The sequence below is a fragment of the Balaenoptera borealis genome, assembly GCF_965194805.1.
Source record: "Balaenoptera borealis genome assembly, chromosome: 18".
In the NCBI taxonomy this organism is placed as follows: Eukaryota; Metazoa; Chordata; class Mammalia; order Artiodactyla; family Balaenopteridae; genus Balaenoptera; species Balaenoptera borealis.
The window spans coordinates 68,523,370-68,549,891 of record NC_138877.1 but is presented as its reverse complement, the minus strand read 5'-3'; the positions used below and the strand labels follow the sequence as shown (position 1 = coordinate 68,549,891).

The 26,522-nt window shown below is 49.6% G+C and overlaps 2 protein-coding genes across 2 annotated transcripts; one reads left to right on the top strand and one right to left on the bottom strand.

The window, feature by feature from the left end:
* Positions 1-1,672: 1,672 nt before the first annotated feature.
* On the bottom strand, positions 1,673-16,912 carry LOC309616026 (uncharacterized protein). Its single transcript, XM_082366197.1, has 4 exons — positions 16,665-16,912; positions 11,170-11,270; positions 4,556-4,632; positions 1,673-1,901 (listed from the first exon to the last, which is right to left on the bottom strand). Exons 1-4 carry the CDS (start codon positions 16,753-16,755, stop codon positions 1,793-1,795), a joined length of 378 nt encoding a protein of 125 aa, XP_082222323.1. The 5' UTR covers positions 16,756-16,912; the 3' UTR covers positions 1,673-1,792.
* A 2,058-nt stretch (positions 16,913-18,970) lies between these two features.
* On the top strand, positions 18,971-23,005 carry LOC309615995 (G-protein coupled receptor 183-like). The gene has a single exon (XM_082366144.1). The coding sequence runs from the start codon at positions 20,936-20,938 to the stop codon at positions 22,118-22,120; it is 1,185 nt and encodes a 394-aa protein (XP_082222270.1). The 5' UTR covers positions 18,971-20,935; the 3' UTR covers positions 22,121-23,005.
* The last annotated feature ends 3,517 nt before the right edge of the window (positions 23,006-26,522 follow it).

The window sequence follows — 26,522 nt, the reverse complement described above, 5'->3', positions numbered from 1 at the left end:
GGACCCAGCCAGAGGTCCCAGCAGCTAGTTTCTTCTCAACAAGACTAAAAGCGAGATGACTGTGTTTCTTCATCTAAATAACAGAGCACAGAACAAGATGTCAAGAAACCCAGAGAAATTCTTTTCTCTAAATCATTTGCCTAACTTAAAAGGCACTCATCACAAGCTGTGAGGCTGGAAGTATCCCGGCAGCTTTCTCTGTTGCATTTTTGATAGGAGAGTGATTTTACTTCTGTAAGAAGTGTGCGACAGGCCCTGGTGTATGCAGGCACATCAACTATGGAGAGAGAAAGAGCTGTCAAACGTAGCTCTGCTATATAAGTAAGGTCTTGTCTTTGAGGCCTTAGGTGCTGAAGGGTTTCTCTAAGATGCTTGGGGCAAACGTTCAGGCAGTTGAGTAAAAGGGACTTGGGTACACATATGCATAGAAAAAAGACTGGAAGGAAAGACCGCAAAATATTAACCAATGATTATCTCTGTATGTTAGGGTTGGCTATAATATTTATTTTCTTCTTTACGCTTGAGTACATATTCCAAGATGAATGCAAGGAGCATCAGTTACTTTTATCAGAAAAATAGTTTTAAAGTTCACGTTCTTCAAAGACAATCCCATCTGAGCTGGACACAGGTGAGTGCCAGGTGGGATGTGGATGAGATCAGGACATCAATTCATCAACACTCTTTATCCCAACCTCAGCGTGTGCCCAGCACGGTGCTGGGTGAGACAGGATGGGGAAAAAAAGGGAATGGACACTTAGTATTTACGAGATCCCAGACACAGTCCGTTCATATGTTACTCCCTTAACTCCTGCAAAAATCCGCTGGGTGGGCTGTTATTTTTCTCACTTTACAAGGAGGAAACAGAAGCCCAGAAAGTGAAGCAACTGGACCAGGTAGCAGCAAACCCTGCACCTCCCACCCTGGCAAGTCCGGGCCCATGAGAGTTCACTCACCTTGGGCAGAGGGTACAGCAGGAGGCGGCATAACCCAGCGTGGGTTTGTTTCCTGCAGGAGCGTGCCCATCAGTCACTTACAGACCAAAACCAACCAAAACTGCCTGGACTTTCTCAGGAGGCAGAGCCCAGCTGGAGGCTGTTACCTGCCCGGCAATTGAAGGCAAACTGAGCTGGAGATGGGGGAGGGGCAGCGAGAGATGGGAGGGTCACGTGTCACCAAAGCCCTTGGAGGCATTGCCAGGTAATCAGTGAAATGCACTTAAAGCTTAAAGACTGGCTGCCAAGTACCTTATGAAACGGAATTCCAAGTTGGACTTACTTTTATTGTTCTCTTTGTGCTGTAAAGTCAGGCACATTACTAATAAACCTGGTAAAAGACTAAGGCATGCATAAGACATTTTTTTGAACATTAAAACGCACTAACCTCCCCGCAGATGTCAGACTTTTAACCTGATTCAGGGTCCGTGGTTCTCCTTCTCTGTGTGTAAAATCTACGTGAGCAAACATCAGCTTACTGCTGAGCGTGAGTCTTCTGACATCAGCAAAGAGCAGCTTGTTCTTCTGGGAAATTCACGCTCTGAAGCCCTGTTTTTCTTACAGAGAAACAGTAAGGTCACCAAATAACCCAATAACCCATCCCTGAGTCCCGAGGCCTTTCTGACCTATGAGTTTTTGAAGGCACTTCTGTTTATTTCTCCTTTGCGGTGACAGAAGAGTGTGGTCATTTGTATGAGTCAGCCAGGGTTGTCGTAACAAAGTACCACAGACTGGGGGGTTTAAACAACAGAAATTTATTTCCTCACAAATCTGGAGGCTAGAAGTCTGAGATCAAGGTGTCAGCAGGGTTGGTTTCCTCTGAGGTCTCTCTCCTTGGCTTGCAGACGGACGTCTTCTCCCTGTGTCCTCATGTGGTCTTCCCTCTGTGTATGCCTGTGTTCTAATCTCCTATAAGGACACTAGTCATATTAGATTAGGGTCCACCCATATGACCTCATTTTAACTTAATCACCTCTTTAAAAACCCTATCTCCAAATACAGTCACATTCTGGGGTGCTGGGGGTTAGGGCTTCAACAGATGAATTTGAGGCGGGGGGACACAGTTCAGCCCATAACATTGCTGGGAGGAACAGAGATGCCATGGAAATGCTCTGCTTTATCCTTTATGGATCAGGGATCAGCCTATGGGAGGCCCCGTGGGGAGGCGACTTTCTCCACCCACTGTGAGCTCAGGATGGAGGCCCCGGAGAGGATGCTCCCAGCCATCTGCTTCTACTAACTGGGACTCACACTTCCAGCTCGGACCATGCTCTGAGGAAAGGCATCCCTAATCCAGGCAGCTCAGATGCCCGCTAGGACCCTGCAGATCTCTGCGACAACACCTTGCCATCCCGGAAGAGGGCAGAGACATTCGCACCAGAGCAGCCCAGGTGATGGGCGCTCCACCTGCCCACTGCCTTGAAGCAATTCTGTATCCACGGGAGTTTGGGGGTGGGGAGGAGGGGGTCTTACAGGTCATCCAGAGTGCAGGGCACCATGGTGATTTGGAGACACAAATGCCACGCAGAGAGGCAGTCAGGGCCGCCCTATCCGGCTGCCCCCCATCAGCTCTAGAAGGCTGCAGCTGGATTTATTCTCTCATTCAACTGAAATCTGCAGGGGCCAGATCTGCGCCGGGCACAGGTGCTTGTGATTCATTCACCAGCGAAACAGACAACAACCCGTGAGCTCATGGAGCCTTTATTCCAACACAGAGGGATGGGAACAGATTCGGGCTGCACCCAGAAGTGTTTCCTGTGAAATGTCTACTCCGTCCCAGGGAAGTGGGGACTCCTGGCCTCCTCTGCTGAGGGTTTCTGGGTGGTTTCCTGTTTCAGCCCCACAGCCAGGGGAAATTTCTGCTTTTTGCTCTTCTGAACTCTAAGCTGAGACACGCACATGCTTGATGAGGGATTTTTCTGGTCAGAGGAAAGTTTTATGTCCTGTGTGCACTTCTTAATATATCCTGAAAAACTCAGTTCAAGTGTCACTTCCCGTAAGAAGCCTTGTCTGAGCCCAGCAGCCCTGCTTCTCTGCTCCTGCAGCGTGAGTCACCGTGCGGTGCAGTTGTTTGTCTGGTTGAGCTGTACGCCTCCCCCAGCCTCTGGGTTCCACCGGGCAGGCTCTCTGCTTTACTGTCTATGTACCTGCCCTAGTGTCCGGCCCAGAGAATGTGCTGGATTAAATGACAGAACAGAAAACCAGGTGGAGTACCTCCACCCTGCCTTCGGTCTGGTCCTTAGGGTCCAGCACCATCATACTCTTTCTGATGCCCAGATGGTGGGTCTATGACCACGTGATTTCAAAGCAGCAACGAGTATAAAAAATATTTTGAGATATTGGCAACAACTAAAGTGTGGTGTGAAAATCTGTTATTTCTCTCGGCACGGCTACAACTTAGGGATCGTTGCCTGTGTTCATAATAGAAGGCAATGCTCAATTTCAGTGAGAGGTTAGGGAAAATAAAGATGTAAATTTTCCCTATTTAAGTTCATGAACCCTCTGAGTTCTAGTCATAGATCCTTTGAAGGATCCACATACATGTGATTAAGATCCTCCAGACCAGAAGTTTCATCCCCCAAGTCGTACTTAGCCCTTTCCCCTTGTAACCCGCAAGCCAGCTCGGGTACAAGGTTCTGTCACCTCCCAAGCCTTGGGTTGATCTAGAAGTCAGATGCCCTCAGCTCCTATGCTCCACCGGCATGGCACCCTCCAGCTGCAGACAGAAGTTGGCCCCTTTCCTGCTCCCCCACTGGGCCCCAGATGTGCAAAAGCATCAGTCGCAGGTAATTACACCAAACAACCTATAGAGCCCAGTAGACAATCCCTTCTCCCCAGTGGCCCTCCTTGGCCGTCCCAATACCAGGGTTTGCTTCCTTTTCTTTTTCTCCTTTCTCCCCAGCACTGCCCAGTCTCTTTGGCTTCCCCCTTCTACCTTTTCTTCCTCTCCTTTTCATGCCAGAGACAAGTCAGCTCTGCCCGACCCCTGCCCATCCCAGCAGCTCAGGTTCTCAGCCCAACATGAGGCTCTTCTTGGGTAGACATTTCAACAATTGCAAACTGTTTATCAAAATGTTTCTTCCAAACGCACCTAGAACTCTCCTCGATATTAACTTGAATACAATTTTCTCCATCTTATTAGAACAGGGTCAAAGGTTCTTTGAAGAATCTTGCTCCTTTGGGATTTTCCCCCACTGATGTGCCCTTCTTGGAACAAGGATACGATCCGTATCCATCACTATCTCTTCTGTTTCATTAGCCATTGGCCTCCTGTTCATTTGGGATGATCTACTATATCTCAGTCTCTACATTAAACACAAATACTTCATGACAAGTAGGTTTATCAGGAATGGGTTATTATTAGGGAACCTATCCGTGTAATTCACTGAATTGAGGCATAGTTATTTCAGTAGACACCCCCAAAACATTTGACAAGCTGGATATTGTTGATAAACTCTTAGCAATGCAGGCACAGAGGCCACATTCCTAACCCTAACCAGGGTCTACCAGAAGCTTACACAAATCATGACATGTAATGGTGAAACACTAGAAAGAAGGGGTACCTGCCATCACTGCTTCTCTTCAACCTTGTAATGTGGATCCTTGACAATGTCGGAAAATAAGACAAAGGGGCCTGAATCTAAAATGAGAAGAAAAATATTGTCACTATTGCAGGTGATGTGATGAACTACCTAGAGAATCCAAGACCCCGAATGAAAAACTAATGGGAGAATTTGGGGAGGTGGTTGGACACAAGACCAACATACACAGATCAATGGCTTTCACATCCATTAGTGTGGATATTTTTAAAAAACAATAGAATATAACAAGTATTGGTGAGGATGTGGAGAAATTGGCTCCCTGTGCATTGCTGGTGGGACTGTAAAATGGTACAGACACTGTGGAAAATGGTGTGATGATTCCTCAAAAAATTAAACAAGGAGTTTAAATTCAAATTCTGGATATATATCCAAAGAAGTGAAAGCAGAGACTCAAACAGATGTTTGTACACTGGGTGTTCCTACTCTTCACAGCAGCAGTATTCACAATAGCCAAAAGGGTGAAACAACCCAAGTGTCCATTGACAGATGACTGGATAAAACAAATGTGACATATATGTACAATGGACTATTATTCAGCCATAAAAAGCAGTGGAGTGCTACATTGTGGACGAAACCTGGAGACATCATGTTAAGTGAGAGAAGCCAAACACAAAAGGACAAATATTGTGTGAGGTTCCTAGATCAAATTCATAAAGATAAAAAGTAGAACAGTGGTTGCTGAGGGCTGGAAGTAGGGGGAACTGGGGTGTAAGTGTCTAATGGGTATAGAGCTTCTGTTTGGGAAGATGAGAAAATTCTGGAGCTGGATGGTGATGATGGTTGCCCAACAACGTGAATGTACTTAATGCCACAGAACCATTTACTTAAAAAGGGTTAAAAAGGTCAATTTTATGTTATGTGTATTTTACCACAATTAAAAATCTACGGTTTTCTTAATCACTAACTCTAACTAATTAGAAAAGGTAAGGGGAAAGGGAACCTACTCACAAGAGCAACAGAATCCATAATTAACCAAGAATGAAACCACTGACTCTCCTGTTACAGTCACTATAGCTCTACAGGCAAATAAATGAACAAAGCTGAATGCACAGCCCAGAACTCCCAGACATTCCACTTCTAAGAATCTATCCTAGTAACAAAAAATGTAGACATGTGCATGGGTATATATGTACAGGGAGGCTCACAGAAATGACATTTGCACAAGTGAGCAATGTTGAGAGCGATGTAGGATAAAACCCACGGTTCAGTGAGGAAGGTCACCTCCCATTTTGCAGCTGTTTCAGAGACGAATCAGAGCTGTGCATTCTGACATGCAACGATCTTGGTGATATATTGAGAAGCATGTTCACGTAATTCCTCGAGCATAATCTCATTTGTTTATAGACAAAATAAAAGCTATGCAGTTGTATATTACCTAGAGAGGTGAATGCATGGAAAAGTGTCTACAAGTATGCATATCAGACTGTTGTGATTTGTCCTAGGGCAACTGTCCTTTATGAATTTTCTATGAGAATGTATTCAGGTAATACTTGGGATTTTTTTTTTTTCTTTAATAAAGTAGGAAGAACCAGTTTTCTCAGTCCTGTGACAAGCTGGTCTTGTCTATGCACCTACCAGGTCCTCTCTGTGGAGCCAGCATTAGGGCATCGGTGGAGGAGGTGAGGACAATAGTTACAAGGCCTCCTGCTGGCCTTCCAGATGAGGAGGCCTGCGTGGGGCTGTTAGGGGAAGACCAGGATTCCACCTGAGACCCTCCCTTCTGGTACAGCAGTCGGTTACTTTGGGTGTCCCATAACCTTTAGCACAGTCATCCTTGACTTTGACCTTGGCTGTACATTGGAATCACGTGTGAGGACAGAAAAGCTCCTGATCCTAATCTGCACCAGGGGATTCCCATTTCTTTGGTCGGGGGTGGCCCTGACCTTGGGCCATGCTGATGCGTAGCCCATCTCTCTGAATTCAGGGCTCCTCTGTTCTCCTGTTACAGCCCTCAAGGTGTTATCTAGTCTGGCGCTTCTCACTTATGCAAGTGATATTTGAAAGCAAAGGAGAGGCTTTTTTGACATTTGACCTAACTGGTTTCTGCTCATCACTCTATCCCATTGAGATGTGTTTTAACTTTTTCCATCCAGTGAATCTTTCTGCGTCTCCATCACCATGATGGGACATCCTCTCTGTCTCCTAGGCACAGAAGCCTCACCCGGACCAACCTCTCATTCATTTGGGTCCTTGGAGGAAGGCATGGTTTCCATATGACTGAAAATATCTTCCCCCTTCATTAGTAAGAAACCAAGACCCAGGAAGACTATTCAGCAACAAAAAGAAACTAACTGCTGATACATGCATGCCACAACATGAACCTCAAAACCATTATGCTCAGTGAAAGGAGCCAGATGCCAAAGGCCATATATTGGATGATTCCATTTAAATGAAGCATCCAGAAAAGGCAAAAATATATGCAGAGAGAGAGCAGATTAGAGGTTGGCTGGTCTGGGCTGTAATGGGAGGGGGTGACTATAAATAGACACAAGGGATCTTTTGAAGGTGTTGATTTGAAACAAATCAACTGCCAGATATTTCTCCAGCAAAGGTGGGTTTATTTGGGATCAGCAGAGAATTACAATTCGGCATCTGCAGCCATGGCGAGCCACGTGCAAGTCTCCACACAGCAAGGGAAGGAGAACTCTTTTATGGAGGGGAAAAGGAAGTTTGGAGGGCTGCTGTAGTAAAGAGAGCCCATGGCTTTTCATTGGCTGTCCCTGCCAGGAAAGAAGAGGAGTCTCTTTCCTTCCTGTCGGGCTCTGCTATGGCCACAGGACATGACAGCTCCCCCTCCTGACTATTTAATCGATGTTTCTGCTCATTAATTTTTTACAGGTGTAATAGGGATGTTTCAGAACTGGATTGTGGTGATGGTTGCCCAACTCTAAATTTACTAAATACCACTGAATCGCACTTCTATGGTATACAGATCATACTTCCGTAGAGTGCACCAGACTGAGTAGAATTAAGCCCTCTTTCAAATGGATGTTCTTGGAGAATGTGAGACAGCTGGGGTTCCACGGCTGCTTGGGGGGAGGGTGCAGTTCAGCAGCTCAAACAGCTCAGCCCTGGCTCCCAAACCACACACCCCTCTCAGCCAAACCAAAGCCCTAGGCCAACTGGACCCACCCACCTTTTTACACTGCGCCCTGGGGTCTCCCTCAGTTCCCAGTCACCTTGGCGAAGGTCCTCTCCTAACCTCTAACCTTTGACAGGGCTCCCGCCGAGGGTGGTGGGCTCTGCATCACCACCAGGTCCGCACAGCTGCCCGACTGGCCTCTGGCGGAGTGTCAGGTGCCCCTGTGAAGCCCGTGAGGCTTGTTCTCCGAGGGCAGCGGGAACCTGAGGGCACACCACTCACTGGCTCCCGCGCCGACTGGTTAGAACAGGGGAAACTGTAAACCCATTTTCAGGGAGTGACAGAGGTAGACAGCCGCTCAGTTCTTGCTGATAACTGGCCCCCCTTCCCCTCCCCCCTCCCCCCTCCCCTCCCCCTCCCCCTCCCATCCCCGTCTCCTCCCCTCCCATCCATCGTCTCCCGGCATCCCCTCTGCTCTCCTCTCCTTCCTCCTTCCCCTTCCCCTTCCATGTCTCCTACCTTCTCCCCTCCCTCCCCCCTCCCTCTTCCCACCTGTATTGTATTGGGCACCATCTCCTGTGCAGACACTGAGCTAGGAGGTGGGCATACAGCAGTGAGCAAAGCCAACCTGGACCTGTCTTCAGAGTTCACAGTTTGTTGGAGGAGATATTAACCTAATAATCACACAAATCAAATGCTGACACACACATAAGGGTTGGAAGGAAGGGCCCATTGGGCAACAAGAGGTTCTAATTTAGAGGGTCCTTGAAGAGCACTTGGCCAAACAAGGTGATACTGAGGTGGAGGCTTGAAGGCTGAGAGGAGCTCCAGGTGAGGAGCAGAGAGAAGGCTCTGGGTGAGGAGGTGCACCTGGGAGGAGTGAAAGGTGGTCAGTGATTGGGGGGGAGGGGGGAATCTAGCCCCTCCCCCAACAATCTCCACGGCCTTTCCGCCTCTTCCCACCGAAGCCAGGCCCCCGAGGAGAGATACACTCCCCGGAAAAACGGGATGCCGTGCAAATACAGCCTCACGTCACCTGCTCTCAACCCTCTTTCCTCCTGCTTCGTCTACCTGGTCAAAAATGATGAATCTGCTGTCGGTGGGATGGGGGCGGGGTTTATTCTAAGATCTTGGGAAGGCACTGCTGAGGTTTGACTAGGGTGAGACACACCCAAGTGATGTTATGACACCGCTGATGGGTGAGGGGCGAACGACGTGGGAGCCCTTTTGAGCCGAGTGGCCCCGGGAACTTATGTCCAAGGTGAGATGGATCCCTTTCCTCCCAGGGGCTGTCTTGGTGGACGTGGTGGTGGGGATTGGCTGGAGCTGGAACGTGGGGACCCAGGCCAGCGCACTTGGCGCCAGCCCTGGTTTTGATGGTGAGGAAGGGCCCCCCGAAAAGCCCTGCCAGGGCCCTAGATTTGGGGACGCACTTCCTCCTCCCCAGCCCTCCCTTCCCCTCCCCCCCAAACCGCGAGGCCCCTTCTATTTATAGCGCTTCCTCTCCAGATCTCTGCACTTGAAAAGTGTCCTTGAAACACACACACAGAGAAAAAAAATTCTGAAAAATGTCAAACCACAGGTCCTTTCCCCACTCTTCTTTTTAAGTTTCTAGGTTTGTACTATTCCTGGTTGACCCTAAAGTAGACAGGGTCAAATGGGTGCCCCGAGTTTTAATGGTTCAGAAGGTGCTGGTTGTTGGGTCCTGGCTCTGGCAGCCTCCTGGGGACCAACTCAAGGGGCAGGGGACTTGAGATCCTTTCTCGTGGGTAAAGTACGGGGCCACAAACACACAGCCCCATCTAGCCTGTAACTTTGACAAGATCAGCGGCAGTGATCTCAGGTGGTGAGATGGAAGTTGGAAAGTACACTGAATTGGAAGCCAGAATGTCATGGTCTAGTTCAAGCTGTGTTTAGAAACATCACTTACATCTCTGAGTGTACCTTCCACTCTGTAAATTTAAAAAGTTGGACTACACCCGTGTTTTACAAGCTTTTTTGACCCAGAGCACACACCCCCATAACAAAAGTCCCATGAAATATTCAATAGTATTTATGTTTATTGTGACGCATTTTTTTTAATATTCTGTTCCATTTTTAAAAAAAATTTTGATCATGACCAACTAAAATAATTTCAAAACCTACTATAAATGGTTAAAATAGTAAATTTTATGTTATGTATATTTACCATAATAAAAGAATCGAAAAACCCATCGTGAATTTTACAATGGCTGAAAAATATTGGACTACACAATCCCTGAGTTCTCCTCCAATTATTATTTTTAAAATCTAATTGTGCAATCACAGAGGAAAAGTGCCTCTTTGATAAAAGGTTCATTAAGCTTAAATTTTTTTCAGATAATTAAAAATGTTTTCTCCCTTGCTCTCTTTTTCTCTTTTAAATATCAACTAAGTATGGCATCAACTAAAACTGCACCCATGCATACTCTGTGGCCCAGCAATTCTGCCCTGGGCATATCCCAAAGGAAATGAGTGCATGTATTCACCCAAAGATGTGCTCAGGAATGTCTGTAGCAGCACTATTTGTAACAGCCTCAGCTGGATACAACTCAGATGTTCATCAGCAGGAAAATGAATAAATAAGTACTGATCTATCCCAGCAAAGGAATAAAGACAGCAATGGGAGTGAATGAACTACAGCTATTAACAGTATGGATGAGTTGCACCAAAACACTGTTGAGCAAAAGAAGCCAGAGCTGGAAGAACACATACCATGTGATTCCATTTATATCAAGTTCAAAACCAGGCAAAAATAATCTAGTATCATTACTAACATAGTAACCCTGGGAGGTAGTGACTGGATGGGGCTGCTGGGGTGTAGAGACTGTTCTGGGCTTTTTATCTAGTTGCTAGTACATGGGTACATTTTGTAGGAGTTCAGAATGAACCATCCCCCCCCAAATGTGTCACTTTTGCATGAGGATTATTTTGAGCTAAAGGCAATTGATACCCTGCGGGTTCTAGAGAAATTACTGCCCCTCCCCTAACTACTTAGAAGAATTTCATTTGTGGATTTTTCCCAGAAAAAGAGTTGTTACCAGAGTTACCTTTTACCAAAGTGGCCCCATCTGTATGTCAGGGAAAGCACATCTAATTACCCAACATCTGCTCTTCTTCTTATCCCCACATGAATGACCCTCGCGTCCTTGGAAACTCCAGGTCCTGATCGCATTCCTCAGCTCAGGATGGCGTATGGACCTCATCTTACCTTTCTGTCTCTGACCATCTCATGTATGTGTGGGTCTCTGACCTTCTCCTGTATGTGGGGCTCCTGTATATACGAAACTAAATGTGATTTTCTCCTGTTAATCTGTCTCATGTCAATTTAATTCTTAGACCAGCCAGAAGAACCTAGAAAGGTAGAGGAAAGTTTTCTTCCACATCCTCATCATTCATCTCTGGGAAACCTCCCTGACTACTCAGGACCAGGACAAGCATCCCCTCGGGTGGTCCCTTAGTGCCCTGAACTCACCCTCTCAGCTGCGTCTGTCTCTCCATAGAGGTCGCCTGCCTGCTCATCTGTCCATTTCACCAGAAGGAAGGACTCTGTCGCTGTTTTATCTCTAGCTGGTTCTGGAAGTTCAGCATAATGTAGACGTTCACTCCACATGAGGGAATAAATAGGTTATTCACGTGTCTAGAAGTCTATCAAGGATTAGATGGATTTTAAAAAGGAGGAAGAAACAAATACATCTGTAACCACTCCCAATCCTTCTCCTCCTCCATCATTAAAAAAAAAAAAAAAAAAAGGATAAAAGGCATTAGTTGTACAGACCTCCACTCCCCTCCCCCAGCAGTGGCTGTACCCGGAACTAAGCCACGTGGTACCTCTCTGCTTATGCTTGGGGCTGAAGATGCTCATGGAACAGAGACGAGCAAACCACAGAGATGAGATAGGGGCACACCCCTGCTTCCCTTGGGCAGGCACAGATCACATCAGGAATCAATGCCCTGTGAAGCTGCTTTAAGGGTAACACCCAGGGTGGTCGCCAAGCTCAGACATCACCAGCCACAGCTGCAGTGGCTCCACCCGCCCCAGAAACAGCAGCACCGAGTCCTTTGTGTCCTTCAGATCTGTGTGACACTATCCCTTGGCCACCTCCTTAATTTCCAGCCCCGCCTGCAACCTCCTTGAAATTGAACCTATCAGAAGAAGCACCTAGATCTTTGATGCAATTGGCTGTGTGGCCTTAGACAAATCACTTAACTTCTCTGAGCCTCATTTTCCTCATCTGTAAAATGGGACTAATAGTGCTTCTTTGTCGATGAACTGAGGTATAAATAAATATATAATAGTTAAGAGTGACAGAGAGTAAGTCCTCAATCAAGGGTGCCACTACTATTACTGTCATTGCTATTGATTTTCTGGGCCAGGTGGAAGATGACAAATATTATAGATTACAAGGAAGGAAGTTGTCAAGCCACCTTGAGAAGGAATCAGGACAGTAAGTGGGTCAGGGAGTCGTACCATAGGTCCAAATCCTAGCCTTTGGGGGACAATATTTGCTGAGTCATCATGTGTTTGGGACTGAGAGGAGGTGGGTGTAGGGATTAAAGGGCTCTGCATTGTGAGGGGAGCCCTGAAAAGGAACCAGGAGCCAGGGGTTCTGGTCCCATCTTGCTGGAGAAAGCCAGGAGGCTTTGGGAAAAAAAAAAAAAACCTCATGTGTCAGTTTCTCCACTTGGAAGACAAAAATGTCAGACTAGATCAAGGGTTCTCTACCTTTTCTTGTGCCGTGGATCCTTCAGGTGAATCTAAGGACCTTCCTCAGGGTGATGGTTTAAAATGTATGAAGTAAAATACATAAGATGACAAAAAACAACTCATGTTAAAATACAGTTATCCAAATGTTAAAAACCAGATTTCTAATATGATGTTCCTTCCACATGATTATTAAGTAATAACAACTGTCATCTCAAAGCAGTGATGAGCAAACACATTTCAAGGTACTTGAATCACCTGTAATGGGCTGTGAAGAGAGTCATGATTTCCGTCAGTGACAGAGTCACAGGTACACTTCACTGCACTGTGACCGGCTGCCAGGGACTAGGCTGACAGGTTGCAGTTAGAGCCTAGTGAAAATAAAGAGGTAATTGTTCTCCCACCCAGCTTCACAGGCCTCCGGAATCCTGGCCTCCCAGGGACTAGGCGATGTCTCCCACACCTTCCGCTGTAGCAGCCCCTGTAGAAAAAAGAGCCGCTGCACTTCCTACCGCTGAGGAACTCAACAGCTGGTTGAAATGAAACACCCCTGCCCAAGAAATGACTGGAGAACAGCCCCTGAGAGCGTGAAATCCCGTGCACGGTACAGGTGGTAAGCACAGGATGGCGGCCAGTGAGGGCTGCTACTTACACTGGACAAGATCATAAAAGGGCAGGAGAGATGGTAACTTTGTAAGGGATCCGCTAGGTTCCAGGCCAAGCACGTGCTAGGGGACTGCGCGATGTGTTTCTATGAACACAAGGAGAGCCCACCATGTACTTTCCAGTCATGTGTACACACGAAGGGGACCAGAATATGCCACCCACATGTGCCACTTTGGCATAAGGATTATTTTGAGCTGAAGGCAACTAAGAAAAATAGCAGAAAGAGAAGGGAAAAATATCTCTGCCTTCTTCCTATTTGGCTAAAAGCAGGATAGAAATTTCCATTTGTAAAGGCATTTTGCCCTCCTTACCAGGAAGACAGCAACTCTTAATCATCTGAGAGGACTCTAGACTCTTAGTCCAGAGCCAACAGAGAGGAAGGTGCATGATAAAAACCTTACTAGACAGCCCTCAATCTTCTACTCCTTTCCCCATCTATTACGGCATCCCCACACCCCCTCCCTGCTTTCCTCTGTCTTGTTAGTTTCCACCACTTACGGCTCTTTGTTTTGTTTTTTTTAAACAAATTATTTATTTATTTATTTTTGGCTGCGTTGGGTCTTCGTTGCTGCGTGCGGGCTTTCTCTAGTTGCGGCAAGCAAGGGCTACTCTTCACTGTGGGCTTCTCATTGCGGTGGCTTCTCTTGCTGCAGAGCATGGGCTCTAGGTGCATGGGCTTCACTAGTTGTGGCATGTGGGCTCAGTAGTTGTGGCTCGTGGGCTCAGTAGTTGTGGCACACGGGCTTAGTTGCTCTGCGGCATGTGGGGTCTTCCTGGACCAGGGATCGAACCCATGTCCCCGGCGTTGGCAGGCGGATTCTCAACCACTGCGCCACCAGCGAAGCCCTACCGCTCTTTGTTAAAATGCTGTATAAACTCATTCCTTTCCACTTTGGTTCCTCACTTCTTTTCTGTGAAGCCTCCCGGGCCAAGTCAGAGTAAAAATGTTAACATCAGATAAAATGTGTGCGCCTTTCTCCTGTTTGTTCATCCTGTTCGTTGGTCTTTTGTCCAACTAATTGACACAACTGCAGCCACTAAACCCAGGAGGGCAGAGGAAAAGTTTCCCCTCCCAGCACACACAGGTACGTATGTGTTCCTGTCTCGAAGCTGGCGCTCAGTAAACACTTGTTGAACGACCCATGAGTGAACAGTGTGGGGTGAGGGTATTCCACAGTTTGTTGCCCTTCGTAGGCCTCCTAGTCTGCCCTTTTAGTGGGAGAGCCCTAAATGTCTTGAGGACACGAAGGAAGGTTCTCCTGGGGTGTGCCATCTGTGTGTAAGTCAGGCACCTCTGGAAACCGCATTAGTTCTTCCTTCTGGGCCGTGGGAGGGAAGTTTATGGTAAAAGGTGCAGGTAAGACAGGGCTTCTTTACCAAACTTCTCTCCAACCGATCTGGAGCTTTGGGGGACATCTTTTAGGGACCAATCTACACAAGGGAAAAATGGGGTCCCATGGCCTTCATCAGTGGGAGGTCAGTTAGGGGGGCGTGTTGACCCAAATTCTAGACAGGGGAGGGGTGGCGGGGAACCGAGGCGTGAGGGATGTCTCGCCAGACACAGAGCTCAGGGGTGGGGCTGGGGTCCAAGGCCGGGCTGGAGAGCCGGCTGCTGACTGAAGCACCTTCCTTTCGCGTGCAGAGAACGCTCAGAAAGAAGCTCACGCTCATATCCCTGGGGCGGCAACTTGGCAGCGTTACAGCCCTGATCTGGGGTGGGTCTGATGCCTCATTGACTCGCCAGCTGTGTGGTAGGGAAACGAGGGGGGCGCGGGGAGAAGGGGTGGCTGGGGAACACGCTGGTTTCACCTGCCGTCCAGCCACCGCCAAGTGCAGCCCTTGGGAGTGCGGCCCATCAGAGCTGCACGTGGGCTTTCGGGCTCCGTTAGAGCACCTTGCCTGGATCTCAAACCCAGGGAATCCCGAGCCAGGCCGAGTCTCCCCTCGCTTCCCGACCCCCAGCCTGAGCTTGGCAGGGTCCCCAGACGGCACCTCTTGCTTTACTTGGCTCATCACCCCCTCATGGGGGGAGGGGAGAGGGGGGAGAGAATGCTGGCTGCTTTTGAAGTTCCTGACTGGTGGCTTGGGAGTAACATCTCTGGCCTAAATCCCTGCCTGTGGGGGGCACAGAAATGGAACAGAAGGGAAACCGGTTCCTAGAGCAACATCCCCCCACTCCCTCCTTCTTGGGAGGCGTGGGAGACAGGCCTGCGTGGGAGGCCATGTGTCTGAGCGAGCTGGTCCTGTGGCAGGGAGATCACCTTGGCTGATACCCTGGGTGGTTTTTTTTCGCTTTCTTTTTTTTTCAGCAGGGGTGGGTGAAGGGAAGAAAAGTGTGGAGCCTAGTGCGGTTCACTGATTCAATTTCTGCAGAGGGGAGAGTGCTCGGGGAGCCTTCGATGCTCCAGGGCCCCCTGGGAAGGCAGCTGGCCGCGGCACGAGACTCCGCCGGCCTCCCTGGCGTCACCCTTGGTGAGCGAGGTAAGCCAACCAGAGGTGAGTCTTTTCAGGCACCGCGGGAAGGACGTGCCTCGCTGGGGCTCAGAGAGAAGGGCTCAGATTGTTCTGCTCTTCACACACCCTCTCTTTCTGCTTCTGTTGGGACCAGGTAGAGCATCCCTATCGACCCCAGCCACCAGCCAGGACCCCTGCCGTGCCTGACCGGGCAGAAGGACACGTCAGGCCAGAAGGACCAAAGGTCAGTGTCAGTCTCATGTCACGAAGCAAAACCCGCTGACAGAACTGGGCTGCTTTTACTGGATCACACCCTGGGGTGCAGACCCTTAGAACCTTCTGGAAAGTCTCTGAATCATTCTTCCCTACATGGCTGCACTAATTGATAACCCCTAACAGGGGCACACCTGGCCCTCCACAGTCACAGCTGGGTGAGTCTCAAACGGCACATACTCTTGTGAGTGGGAAATGCATCAGGACCTTCATATTAAGACGTAAAAGACTGTAGGGGAGGGGACATGTCCCTTCTTCCCTTCTGGCTTCTTTGGCTGGCCTAGTCACAAAATTGACAAGAGACAGATTAACAGGAGAAAAACAAACAAAAGCTCAATAACGTGTATACGTGGGAGAGACCCAGGAAAACTGAGTAACTCGCCAAAATGGGCAAAACCATCACCTTAAATGCTTTCCTCAGCTGAAGACAACAGAAGATGTTAGGAGTGGGGGAGCTCGAGATGAGAGGCGAGCGGGAAAAGCACAGTAAACAAGGGTAAGGTAGCTCTGCAGATTTAAGTCCTTGCCTTCTGCATTGACTAGAGTTTCTACAGATTGAGTCATTACCCCTCTTCTTGGTACGACAGGGGAGACACTCTTACAAATATAAGTGTCTTTTACAAAGGGTAACTTCTACTTGGTTTTCAGAGCTTCTTCTGTGCCTGTGCTTTCTTAAAAATAACCAGCTTAAAAGAATCCTTAGGCCAAACAGGTGTATTTTGGGGTGGCAGATTCTGCTCTCCTACAAACCAACAGTGGGTCATTTCCTAAGAGCAGATGGGATGGAGTAGGAGAAATGGGATACTTTGCGCTTGTGGGGGGAGAACCCCGGGGGCGGGGATGACGGGGCAGAAAGGGGCCGAGGAGCATACCTTCAGCAGGTGTGGGCCAGAGCCCACGGTGCACAGACCAACCGAGCAGGCAGGCACTGGGCAGTCGGTGCTCCTGCTGGGGAAGGGACATTCACGCGGAGGTCTGCACCCGCATCGATAAGCAGGGGGATGGGCTGGACCAGCAGGAAGGACAGACTGGCAGGTCTGAGGCGTCAGGGCCCCTCTCTCGACGGCTCCTCATTTGGGTCTGATCTCCCCGGACTCACAGCTGTGACAGCACCCGCCTGCCCCTCCATGGGGCTCCCAGCATCACCCACCAACCAGACAGCTTGTTTTGTGCCAAATACCAAAACAGGAAGATTAGGAGAGGCCCGAGGGGCACGGGGTTACGGGGGTTGCTAGGGCACTGAGGGGTGAGTCAGGGGGACCAGGTACCTGAGTTGCTCTCAGATGCTTGAGCACCAGGTGCAGGGGCTGCCGCAGAGACCAGAGGTTTCGGGGAGGAAGTGGCGCTTGGTGAGGCCTCGGGGCTGTGCGGTGTACCCGGCGCCCTGGGCTGCGGGCCGGCGTGTGGTTTGCCCTGGGGAAGAGGCCCAGGAAAGTCAGGAAGCGGGGGACGCTTGCTCAGGGTGGGGTTTCCTTAGGAGCCAGTCCCACCCCTGTGCCCAGTGAGTCCTGAACAGACAGGAAAAGGGACACAGAAAGTTCCAACAGGCGTCAAACCACTGCTCTGTGACTGATTGCTAGTGATTCCAGCGGCTGAGTCGACCCGTGGCTGAGACCCTCCTGAGCTAAACTGGCCCCTTGAGACACCCTCCTCGCCCTGCTGGGGGCACAGAGCCCATCCCCGCAGCTCCCACCTCAGTGCGACCTGAGGACCGGATTGTTCAGTGAAGGGATGAATCAGAAGAGCCTTCCCTCTGGATTCGGAGCTGGCAGGACCCCTGGGAGAGCGTAACTACCTACCTATCTCTATCTAGCTATCTATTCATCTATCTCTATCTGACTGTCTAGTCACCATCTCTATATCTATCTAATCTATTATCTATCTACCATCTATTTACCTACCCACCTATCTAACCATCTATCTATCTAATCATCCTCACTATATCGTCTCCATCTATCCATCCATCCATCCATCATCCTGAGGTTCAAAGGACTTTTCAATGTTCCTCTTTCTACTGTTCAGATGGACTTTTCTTACTTTCCATTTGAATGGAGGCCTCTTCTCCATCTGCAGAGACTAGACAGAGCTCTCTATGCATAGGTTGCAATGAGGCACAATCTACAGCAGGATCCCTACTAGCTAGCCCCAAATTGGTAAAGGAGGGAACAGCTGTGTCCTGACTCAAGTGAGGTTTTGGGGCTCATGGAGCTGGTGCCCTTCAAGCCAGCACGTGACTGCAGAAGTTCAGCACCTCCACCTGTATCTCTGGTCCCGTGAGCTACTGTGGCCCTTGGGTAAACTGCACACCCTCTGCAATCACAGTGCTCACGTGTGCATCACAGGGACAGTCACTCAGGCTCCACCTGCTGCACTGAGAGCATTGGTTTTCTCCAGGTACATGCCCAGGTGTGGGGTTGCTGGGTCATATGGTAGCTCTATTTTTAGTTTTTTGAGGAACCTCCATACCGTTCTCCATAGTGGCTGCACCAATTTACATTCCCATCAACAGTGTAGGAGGGCTCCCTTTTCTCCACATCTGGAATCTAGAAAAATGGTACAGATGAACTTATCTGCAAAACAGAAATAGAAACAGATGTAGAGAACAAACTTATGGATACCAAGGGGGGAAGTGGGGGTGGGATGCGTTGGGAGATTGGGACTGACATGTACACACCACTATGTATGAAATAGATAACTAATGAGAACCTACTGTAGAGCACAGGGAACTCTACTCAACACTCTGTGGTGACCTAAATGGGAAGGAAATCCAAAAAAGAGGGGATATATGTATATGTATAACTGATTCACTTTGCTGTACAGCAGAAACTAACACAACACTGTAAAGCAACTATACTCCAATAAAAATTTTTAAAAAAAATAAAAAATAAAAGATAATGATAGTAGTAGTGGTAGTAGTAATAGAACAGTAATCATAATAGTAATAATGTCTAACACATTAAAAAAAAAGAAGATATATAAATGGCCAATAAACCTGTGAAAATGTGCTCACTGTCAGTAGTCATTAGGCAAATGCCAATTTAAACCACAAGAAGATACCCCTGCACACCCACCAGACTGGTTCACCTGAAAAAGACTGACCATGCCCAGGGCTGGCGAGGATGAGGTGCCATGGGAATCCCATACACTGCTGGGAGTATGCAGAGCGGCTGCTTTGGCCAGGACCTGCCAAAACGAAACGTGCGGAACCTGTGACTCACCAGCCCCACTCCTAGCTATGTACAGTACTCAGCAAAATAGATATTTATGTGTCACCAAAGACACGTGAAAGAACATGCATAGCTGAACTTGATATAACAGAAATGTTCACCAACAGTAGGATGGATGTAAATAGGTGGTGATGCATACATACAATGGACTATCATACAGCAATGAGAAGGAACAAACCGCAACTACACCACACCACAACTACACCACAGCGTGGGTGAATCTCACAAACTAATGGTGACCCAAAGAAGCTCTGTGTGTGAGAATACACATACCCATGGCGTAGGATTTCATTAACTTAAAGTTCAGAAGCAGACATACTGAGTTGTGATTTTAGAAGTTAGGATACTGATTACCCTTGAGTGGAGGTAGAGGCTGGGCGGGGGGCAAAGGAGAGCTTCTGGGGGTGCTGGTGAGGTGTCTCCTAATCTGGGGGCTAATCACACAGACATGTTCACTTTATGAAAATCATCAAGCTCTACTTTTATGATTTGTGCACATTTTTGCATGTGTGCTGTGATTTGTAAATGGCTGCAAATTCTTTGACCTTCCTCCTATTGAGAGGTGGGAGCTATGTCTCCTCTTCTTGATTCTGGGTGGGCTTGTGACTCACTTATAACAGTAGAAGGCGGACATGATGATACCACACTTCCCAGGCCAGCTTAGAAAAGGTGATGCAGTGTTTTTGAGTACAGTGTGTTAACAGAAAATCTGAGGGTCAGTAAGGCCGACAGATCAGGGGATGATTGCTGTTGAGAAAGAGAGCTTGTTACTTACAGACCCCAAGAAGAGGGGCCATGCCACATCACGGGGGGCCACAGGGGGAGAGCTGGGGTTGGTGAGGAGACAGAGCGAGAGGAGCAGAAATGTGGGCAAGAGCCCTTTACTGTGGTTTCGGTGGAAGGGAACAGGCAAGGCAGGGTCAGCAGGCTTAGGATTGTTTGAATCATCTCAGGGGGCTCTGGGACAGAGGGGCTGCCCCTGGTACCTGGCCCTGGGTTGATTAGGGCAGGTGGTGGGAGTGGTTGGTTTGCATTTGAAAAGTACACTCAAGGGACTGCTTAACCCAGGGAAGGGCAGCTCCTCCAGGGTCAGCCAGGCCCCAAGACATCAGAGCACTAGGATATAGCAAATAAAACACATGGTTAATAGATGGAGATTCTACCTAGTTTCCGGGACACCTTCTTTTGGAGCCTCAACCTACTGTGTAAGAAACTGAGGTACGTGCAGGCCACCATGTTGTGAGGAAGCCCCCGTCTCACGAGGAACCCTCGTGCAGGTGCCGTAGCTGACAGCCCAGTTGAGGCTCCAGCCAAGAGTCAGCGTCAACCACCACTCATGTGAGTAAAATCACCTCCAGATGGTCCCAGCCCCGCCACTGAGTAACCCTCAGTTGTTGATTCTTCCCAGCTGAGGCTCCCGACAGTGGGGAGCAGAGAAAAGCCAACCCCGCTGTGTCCTGTTCAAAACCTGACTGTGAAAATCATACAGTGTTTTAAGTTGCTAAATTCTGGGGGTAATCTGTTACATAGCAACAGTGAGTGGAACAGTATGTCACACCTCCACATAAATTTACTTAAAAAGAGGTAGGCTTATACGTACCGCATCTTCTTTACCCATTTACAAAACAGAAACAGACGTACAGATATTGAAAACAAACTGATGGTTACCAAAGGGGAAACATTGGGGGAAGGGATAAATCAGGAGCTTGGGATGAACATATACACACTACTATGTATAAGATAACCAACAGGACCTACTGTAAAGCACAGGGAACTCAATCTGTGATAACCTATATGAGAAAAGAATCTAAAAAAAGAATGAATATATGTATAACTGAATCATTTTGCTGCACACCTGAAACTAACACAACATTGTAAATCAGCTATAATCCAATTAAATTAAAAAAAAAAGATATATGCTTTTCACAGGCATGTGGCTTCAGCAAATTATTAAGTATTACTCGATAGAGGCGTTAAGCCCACAGATACAATATTACATTTTAATTTTCTGTCTCCCCAAGGACCTCTATGACATGGCTTCCTGCACGGCTGAACCAAACAGCCTCGTCCACCACGCCAACTCCTGCCTTCCTCACCACCCACCCCGGGTGGCCAGCGTGATGCTCTCTTTGTTCTACACGGCCCTCTTGGTCTTCGGCACCCTGGGAAACATCCTTGCCCTTCGCCTTGCTTATCAAAAGGGCAAGAAGATCAACTCAACAAATGTCTACCTGGTCCACCTGGCAGTGTCCGACCTCCTGTTCACCCTGGCCCTGCCCGGAAAGATCGCCTACTATGTGCTGGACTTCAGCTGGCCTTTCGGTGAAGGGTTCTGCAGGCTGACGGCCTTCATATTCTACGTGAACACCTACTCAGGGATCTACCTGATGGCGTGCGTGAGCGTGGACCGTTACGTGGCTGTGGTCCGCACCCACCAGTGTCCCCGGCTCCGCAACCCCGGGCGGGCCAGGCTCATCTGCGTGGCTGTGTGGGTCCTGGCGTCTCTGCAGACGGCGCCCCTGCTCTTGCTCCCCATGACCAAGCTCGTGGCCGGCAGGCTGACCTGCATGGAGTTCGACAGCGTCCAGCCGGTGCTCACGCTGCCCGTCGTGGTCCTAGTGACCTCCGCTCTGAGCTTCTGCGGGCCGCTGGGCATCATTCTCTTCTGCTACGTGAACATCACCGTGAAGCTGTGCAGGACGGCCCGGGACAACCCTCTGACAAGCAGGAAGGGGCACCACCACAAGGCCTGCCTGCTCACCCTGGTGGTGCTGGTGGCCGTGCTTGTGTGCTTCGTCCCCTACCACTTCAACGTCATCCAGTTCATGGTGAGAAAGGTGCTCCACCAGCCAACCTGCCCCGAGCAGAGGGCTTTCAAACTGTGCCTTCAGCTCACGGTGTGCCTCATGAACTTGAACTGCAGCATCGACCCCGTCATTTACTTCTTCGCGTCGACGCGTTACAGGAAGTGGCTCCGCAGCATTTGGAAGCGCAAAGCCTCAGCCTCCTCCTCCTCCTCCCCTCCGGGAAAAAGTTCCTCCGAAGCACAGAACATCAACCGGACTGGAGGCCCCTCGCCCTTAGAGGAGAATGAGGTCTAAGAGGTCACGGGCTTTAAGACTGCATCTGGGGGTAGGGGGTCCAGGGTTGGGGGCCCAAAGCTTATACAATTTTGGGGGTGGGTGGGTTCTTTAAGGAAAGAATACAAAACAATAGATGCAAAATTAGGTACAAGGTCTTGGATGGTAAGTGAGGAGCCCAGAAGCTTGCACTCATTAGCTTTACGGTGAACCTACCTCTGATGTATCCTAATAAACGCCACTGCGTCCTTGGCCTCTGAAGGGTGTGCGGTTTCTTCCAGGAAAAGAGTATTTTCACAGCAAATGCAGTCACAACCGAAAGAATCATTGGCTGAGTAAAAAATCCACAATTTAGACAAGGTTTCCAAATTGGGGTGGCAAGTTGTTGTAAAGAGCAAAAATACTCCCCCCCCAAAAAACAAAATTTCTAAAAGCTTGGCACTAATGTTTACAAAAATGCCAAGGTTTTCCTGAGAAAGTCAGAAAACATGGGGAGGCCGCACGTACTGCAAGTTATTGGCCCAGCCGCCTCTGGGGTCGGGGAGTGGGGTGAGAGACTGGGTGGGGTGCGCTTTTATAGGAGAGTCTGAACCTGGTGCAGGGGGTACACATTCCTGTGACGTGTGTGACTGGGGACACTGCTGGGGGAGAAAGTCAGGAAAGTGGGCACAAGCTTTTCATTTGCTTTGTGTGTGTCAGAAAGTGCTTATCCATGGGAGTGTTGTTTCCATTCCGTCAAAACAAACCTTTCCGGCGCTTTCTTGAGTTTAAAACAAGGCACAGAGCTTTTCCACTTGGGCGATTTTGAGTTCTGTAAAATAAAACACGCATTTCCCTGCCAACGTGCGGGGAGCACCAGGGCCAGCGTGACGTCTGTCTCCGCGGCACAGGCCCAAAGCAACGTGCTCACGGCCTCCACGGCGCCCCCCCCCCCCGCCCCCTACCCCAGAGCTCCAGCTTCAGACGGGTCCTCCCCGAGGTCATCCCCGGTCCCTGATCTCCAGTGACCGCCTTCCGCTCCAGATGATCAGCTTCCTCCACCTCACAATTTCCAGGTTTGGGGCACTTGACTCTTCCGTGCAGAGCTTCGCAGTGGCTCTCTTGAGAGGGGACCGTCTCACGGGGCGCCCAGACGGTCAGCTCCCGAGAGACGCCGGGGGCACAGGCTCCTCCTCGCAGCCCCCCTGCAGCACAGTGCACGTTACTCCTGGGATGGGGGTTGGCGCTCAGTCCGCCCGCACTGGTTTGAGCTGATGAGCATCCTTCCTCGCACGCTGCTGTGTCCCAGGAGAAGCTCTCGGGGGCTCACGTCGAGGCTCTGGATGCGCTTTTCTTCCATCCTGCCCCCGTCTCTGGCTCCGCTGGGCTCGGGGCAGGGAGGACACTCAGCTCCAGAGTGACCCACAGACACGGGGCTGTGGCCCCTGTGGTAAGACAGGTCCCAGCACTGAACGTCGATCCTGGGGACGTGGTGCTCGCGGTGGAGGGTGCTTCCTGCCTGCGGCTGGGGCAGGAATGGTGTTTAAAGGCTGGAAGAATTTGGAATTCTGCTCTTGGGGTCTGTGGATTGAAGGTGCAGAACCTCAGCTGAAAGGTCCATCTCTGCACCCTGAGTACCTCTCCCAGGAGCCCACAGCTCATGTCCACACCTGGCTGGGGTGAAAAGCTCACACTCACACCCTGTTTGCACTGACCCAGCCCTCATCAAAGGGCATGGAGGTGGCAGGAGAGGGCCTGGCCAGCCTGCAGTTTGCTGCCCTCACAAGCAGGGGCTTCCTCCGCGGAGAGCGGCCAGGCCAGCAGGGCTGCAGACCTGTCTGACTCCGGATGTTACAAATGCTTCTTGGCCGTCCTCCCAAGCATTTCTCACCACCTGTCCACGCTGCACGCCAGGCTCCTCGCATCCAAAGCTGCTTGGGGCTGGTTTGTGCTGAGCACCTGGAGACAGGAAGGAGGAAGTCACATCCGGAGGGCATCTGGGAACAAAACAGGATCAGGAAAGAGGACGAGATGGTGAGCTCCGGCCGGAAGCAGCAACAATGGGTTGGGGAGAGCCGAGCCGAGGTGCACCGCCGGCTTCCAGCACTGCCGCAGGAGGAGGGTGATGGCTCTGTATTCAGACAAGGCGATGACGGGTGTGACTTACAAAGAGGGAAATCTGAATTCCGAGGACTGAACCAGCCAGGGATGTTCCAAAGCGGGGCTCAGAGCGCAGACCCCTGAGCTCAGGGACTCAGGAGGGAGAAGTGTCCTGCTGAGGACTCACACCCACGCCTGAGCCTCATTTTCCTTGTCTGTAACAACAGGGACTACAACATCTACCACATGGGGTCAGTGTGCGTGCGGTGGAGGCGGTGTTTCATGAACCAGCACCTCCGTAAACCACTCAATACTACAGAAATCATTTAAATGAAAACTGGCTGTGGCCACAGACGTCTGCCGAGTGGGCTGGCACAACTCGTATCAGCAGGGATAGACATCTCATCATTACCGGGACCGGAAGGTCCCAATGCCCAGGCCACACCCAGGCCCCGAGAGCAGGGGTTCTCAAAGAGTGGTCCCCGGAAGAGCGGCATCAGCACCACTTGTTAGAAATGCACATTCTTGGGCCCCACCGCAGACCTGCTGAACCGGCCGGCCTGGGGGAGGGGCCCAGCGCTCAGTGTCTCAACAAGCCCTCCAGGTCATCCTGCTGCAGCTCAGGCTTGAGAAACCTGGCCGGAGGGGTCCTTGGAGACGCCAGCATCTCTCTCGCCCACGGTATGAGTTTGCTGGGGCTGCTGTAATAAAGTACCATCAACCGGGTGACTTAAAACAACAAAAACCTTCTCTTGCAGTTCTGGAGGCTAAAAGTTCAAAATCAAGGTGTCAGGAGGGCTGGTTCCTTTTGAGGCTGTGAGGGAGACTGTTCCGGGTCTCTCCCAGCTTCTGGCAATTTGCTGGCAGTTGTTGGCGTTCCTTGGCTTATAAAGCATCACCCCATCTCTGCCTCCATCTTCACATGGTCTTCTCCGCATGTGCCTCCGTCTTCACGCGGCATTTTCTTCTTTTCCTAAGGACGCCAGTCATTTTTTTTTCAACATCTTTATTGAAAGAAAGTATAATTGCTTTACAATGGTGTTAGTTTCTGCTTTATAACAAAGTGAATCAGCTATACATATACATATGTTCCCATATCCCCTCCCTCTTGCGTCTCCCTCCCCCCCTCCCTATCCCACCCCTCTAGGTGGACACAAAACACCGAGCTGATCTCCCCTTGCTATGCGGCTGCTTCCCACTAGCTATCTATTTTACATTTGGTAGTGTATATATGTCCATGCCACTCTCTCACTTCGTCCCAGCTTCCCCTTCCCCCTCCCTGTGTCCTCAACTCCATTCTCTACGTCTGCGTTTTTATTCCTGTCCTGCCCCTAGGTTCATCAGAACCATTTTTTGTTTAGCTTCCATATATATGGGTTAGCATACGGTATTTGTTTTTCTCTTTCTGACTTACTTCACTGTGTATGACAGATTCTAGGTCCATCCACCTCACTACAAATAACTCAATTTCGTTTCTTTTTATGGATAGTCATTTTGGATTAGGCCAACCCTTATGACCTCATCTTAACTTGATTACACCTGCCAAGACCTCAGCTTAACTTGATTACACCTATTTCCAATTAAGGTCATATTCACAGGTCCTGGGGGTTAGGACTTGATCTTATCTTGGGGGACAAAATCCAACTTATAACACCCACCCATTTCTGAGCACCCCTCTTTCCAGACACTCTTCTCTGAGTCTCATCCCATCCCTGACCCCTCCCCAGCTCTAAGCCCCTATTATACCACATCAGTGCCCCAAGTCCAAGATGCGACTTGGAGGAAGGAGTAAGAGGGGTCTGTTTTAAACACCAGTTGGTCCAAAAAAAGTTGAACTGCCATGGTTTGTTTTTCAGGTCCAATCAAGACAACCCCATGTCAAAATGGAAGCATCAGAGTGACCCCCTCGGAGGGTCCCCTCACTCTGCGTGTGGGAGCTTAGTTCAGCGGACTGTGTAGGGCCCAGGTCAGCCCTGTAGGTATGGGCTCTGTAATGAGGACCCCCGAGTCCCATTCCGTGGCACGGACAACCAGAGGAGGTGTCGGGGAGATTCTCCCCTTGGGTGGAGGGTCTCGTGACTATGTCTAAGAATTTTAATTGCTTGACATTTTGAGGAGGAAGAACGGAGTTTCATAAATTGAGCTGGTAGATACCCAAATGTCCCTACGGGCTCTTGGCTTTCTCCAGAAAGCTCATTTCCACTGAGAATCCCTGCTCCCCTGGCATCGCCACACACCACAAGTTAACCACGGTCCAGCTTTCACTACACTTTTCTCTCTTCGCCGAGTGACTGCGTACTGGGCAGATACAGAGACGAAGTCCCTCTGGCGTGTGTGCGGGTTG

Coding starts and splice junctions, on each gene's coding strand:
- LOC309615995 (XM_082366144.1), top strand. CDS start 20,936: ATGCTTTTCACAGGCATGTGGCTTCAGCAAATTATTAAGTATTACTCG.
- LOC309616026 (XM_082366197.1), bottom strand. CDS start 16,755: ATGTCCCTTCCCCAGCAGGAGCACCGACTGCCCAGTGCCTGCCTGCTC. Junction 11,271..16,664: donor CTGGCCCACACCTGCTGAAG/GTATGCTCCTCG, acceptor CTGAACTTCCAG/AACCAGCTAGAGATAAAACA. Junction 1,902..4,555: donor AAGAGAAGCAGTGATGGCAG/GTACCCCTTCTT, acceptor GTGTCCTTATAG/GAGATTAGAACACAGGCATA.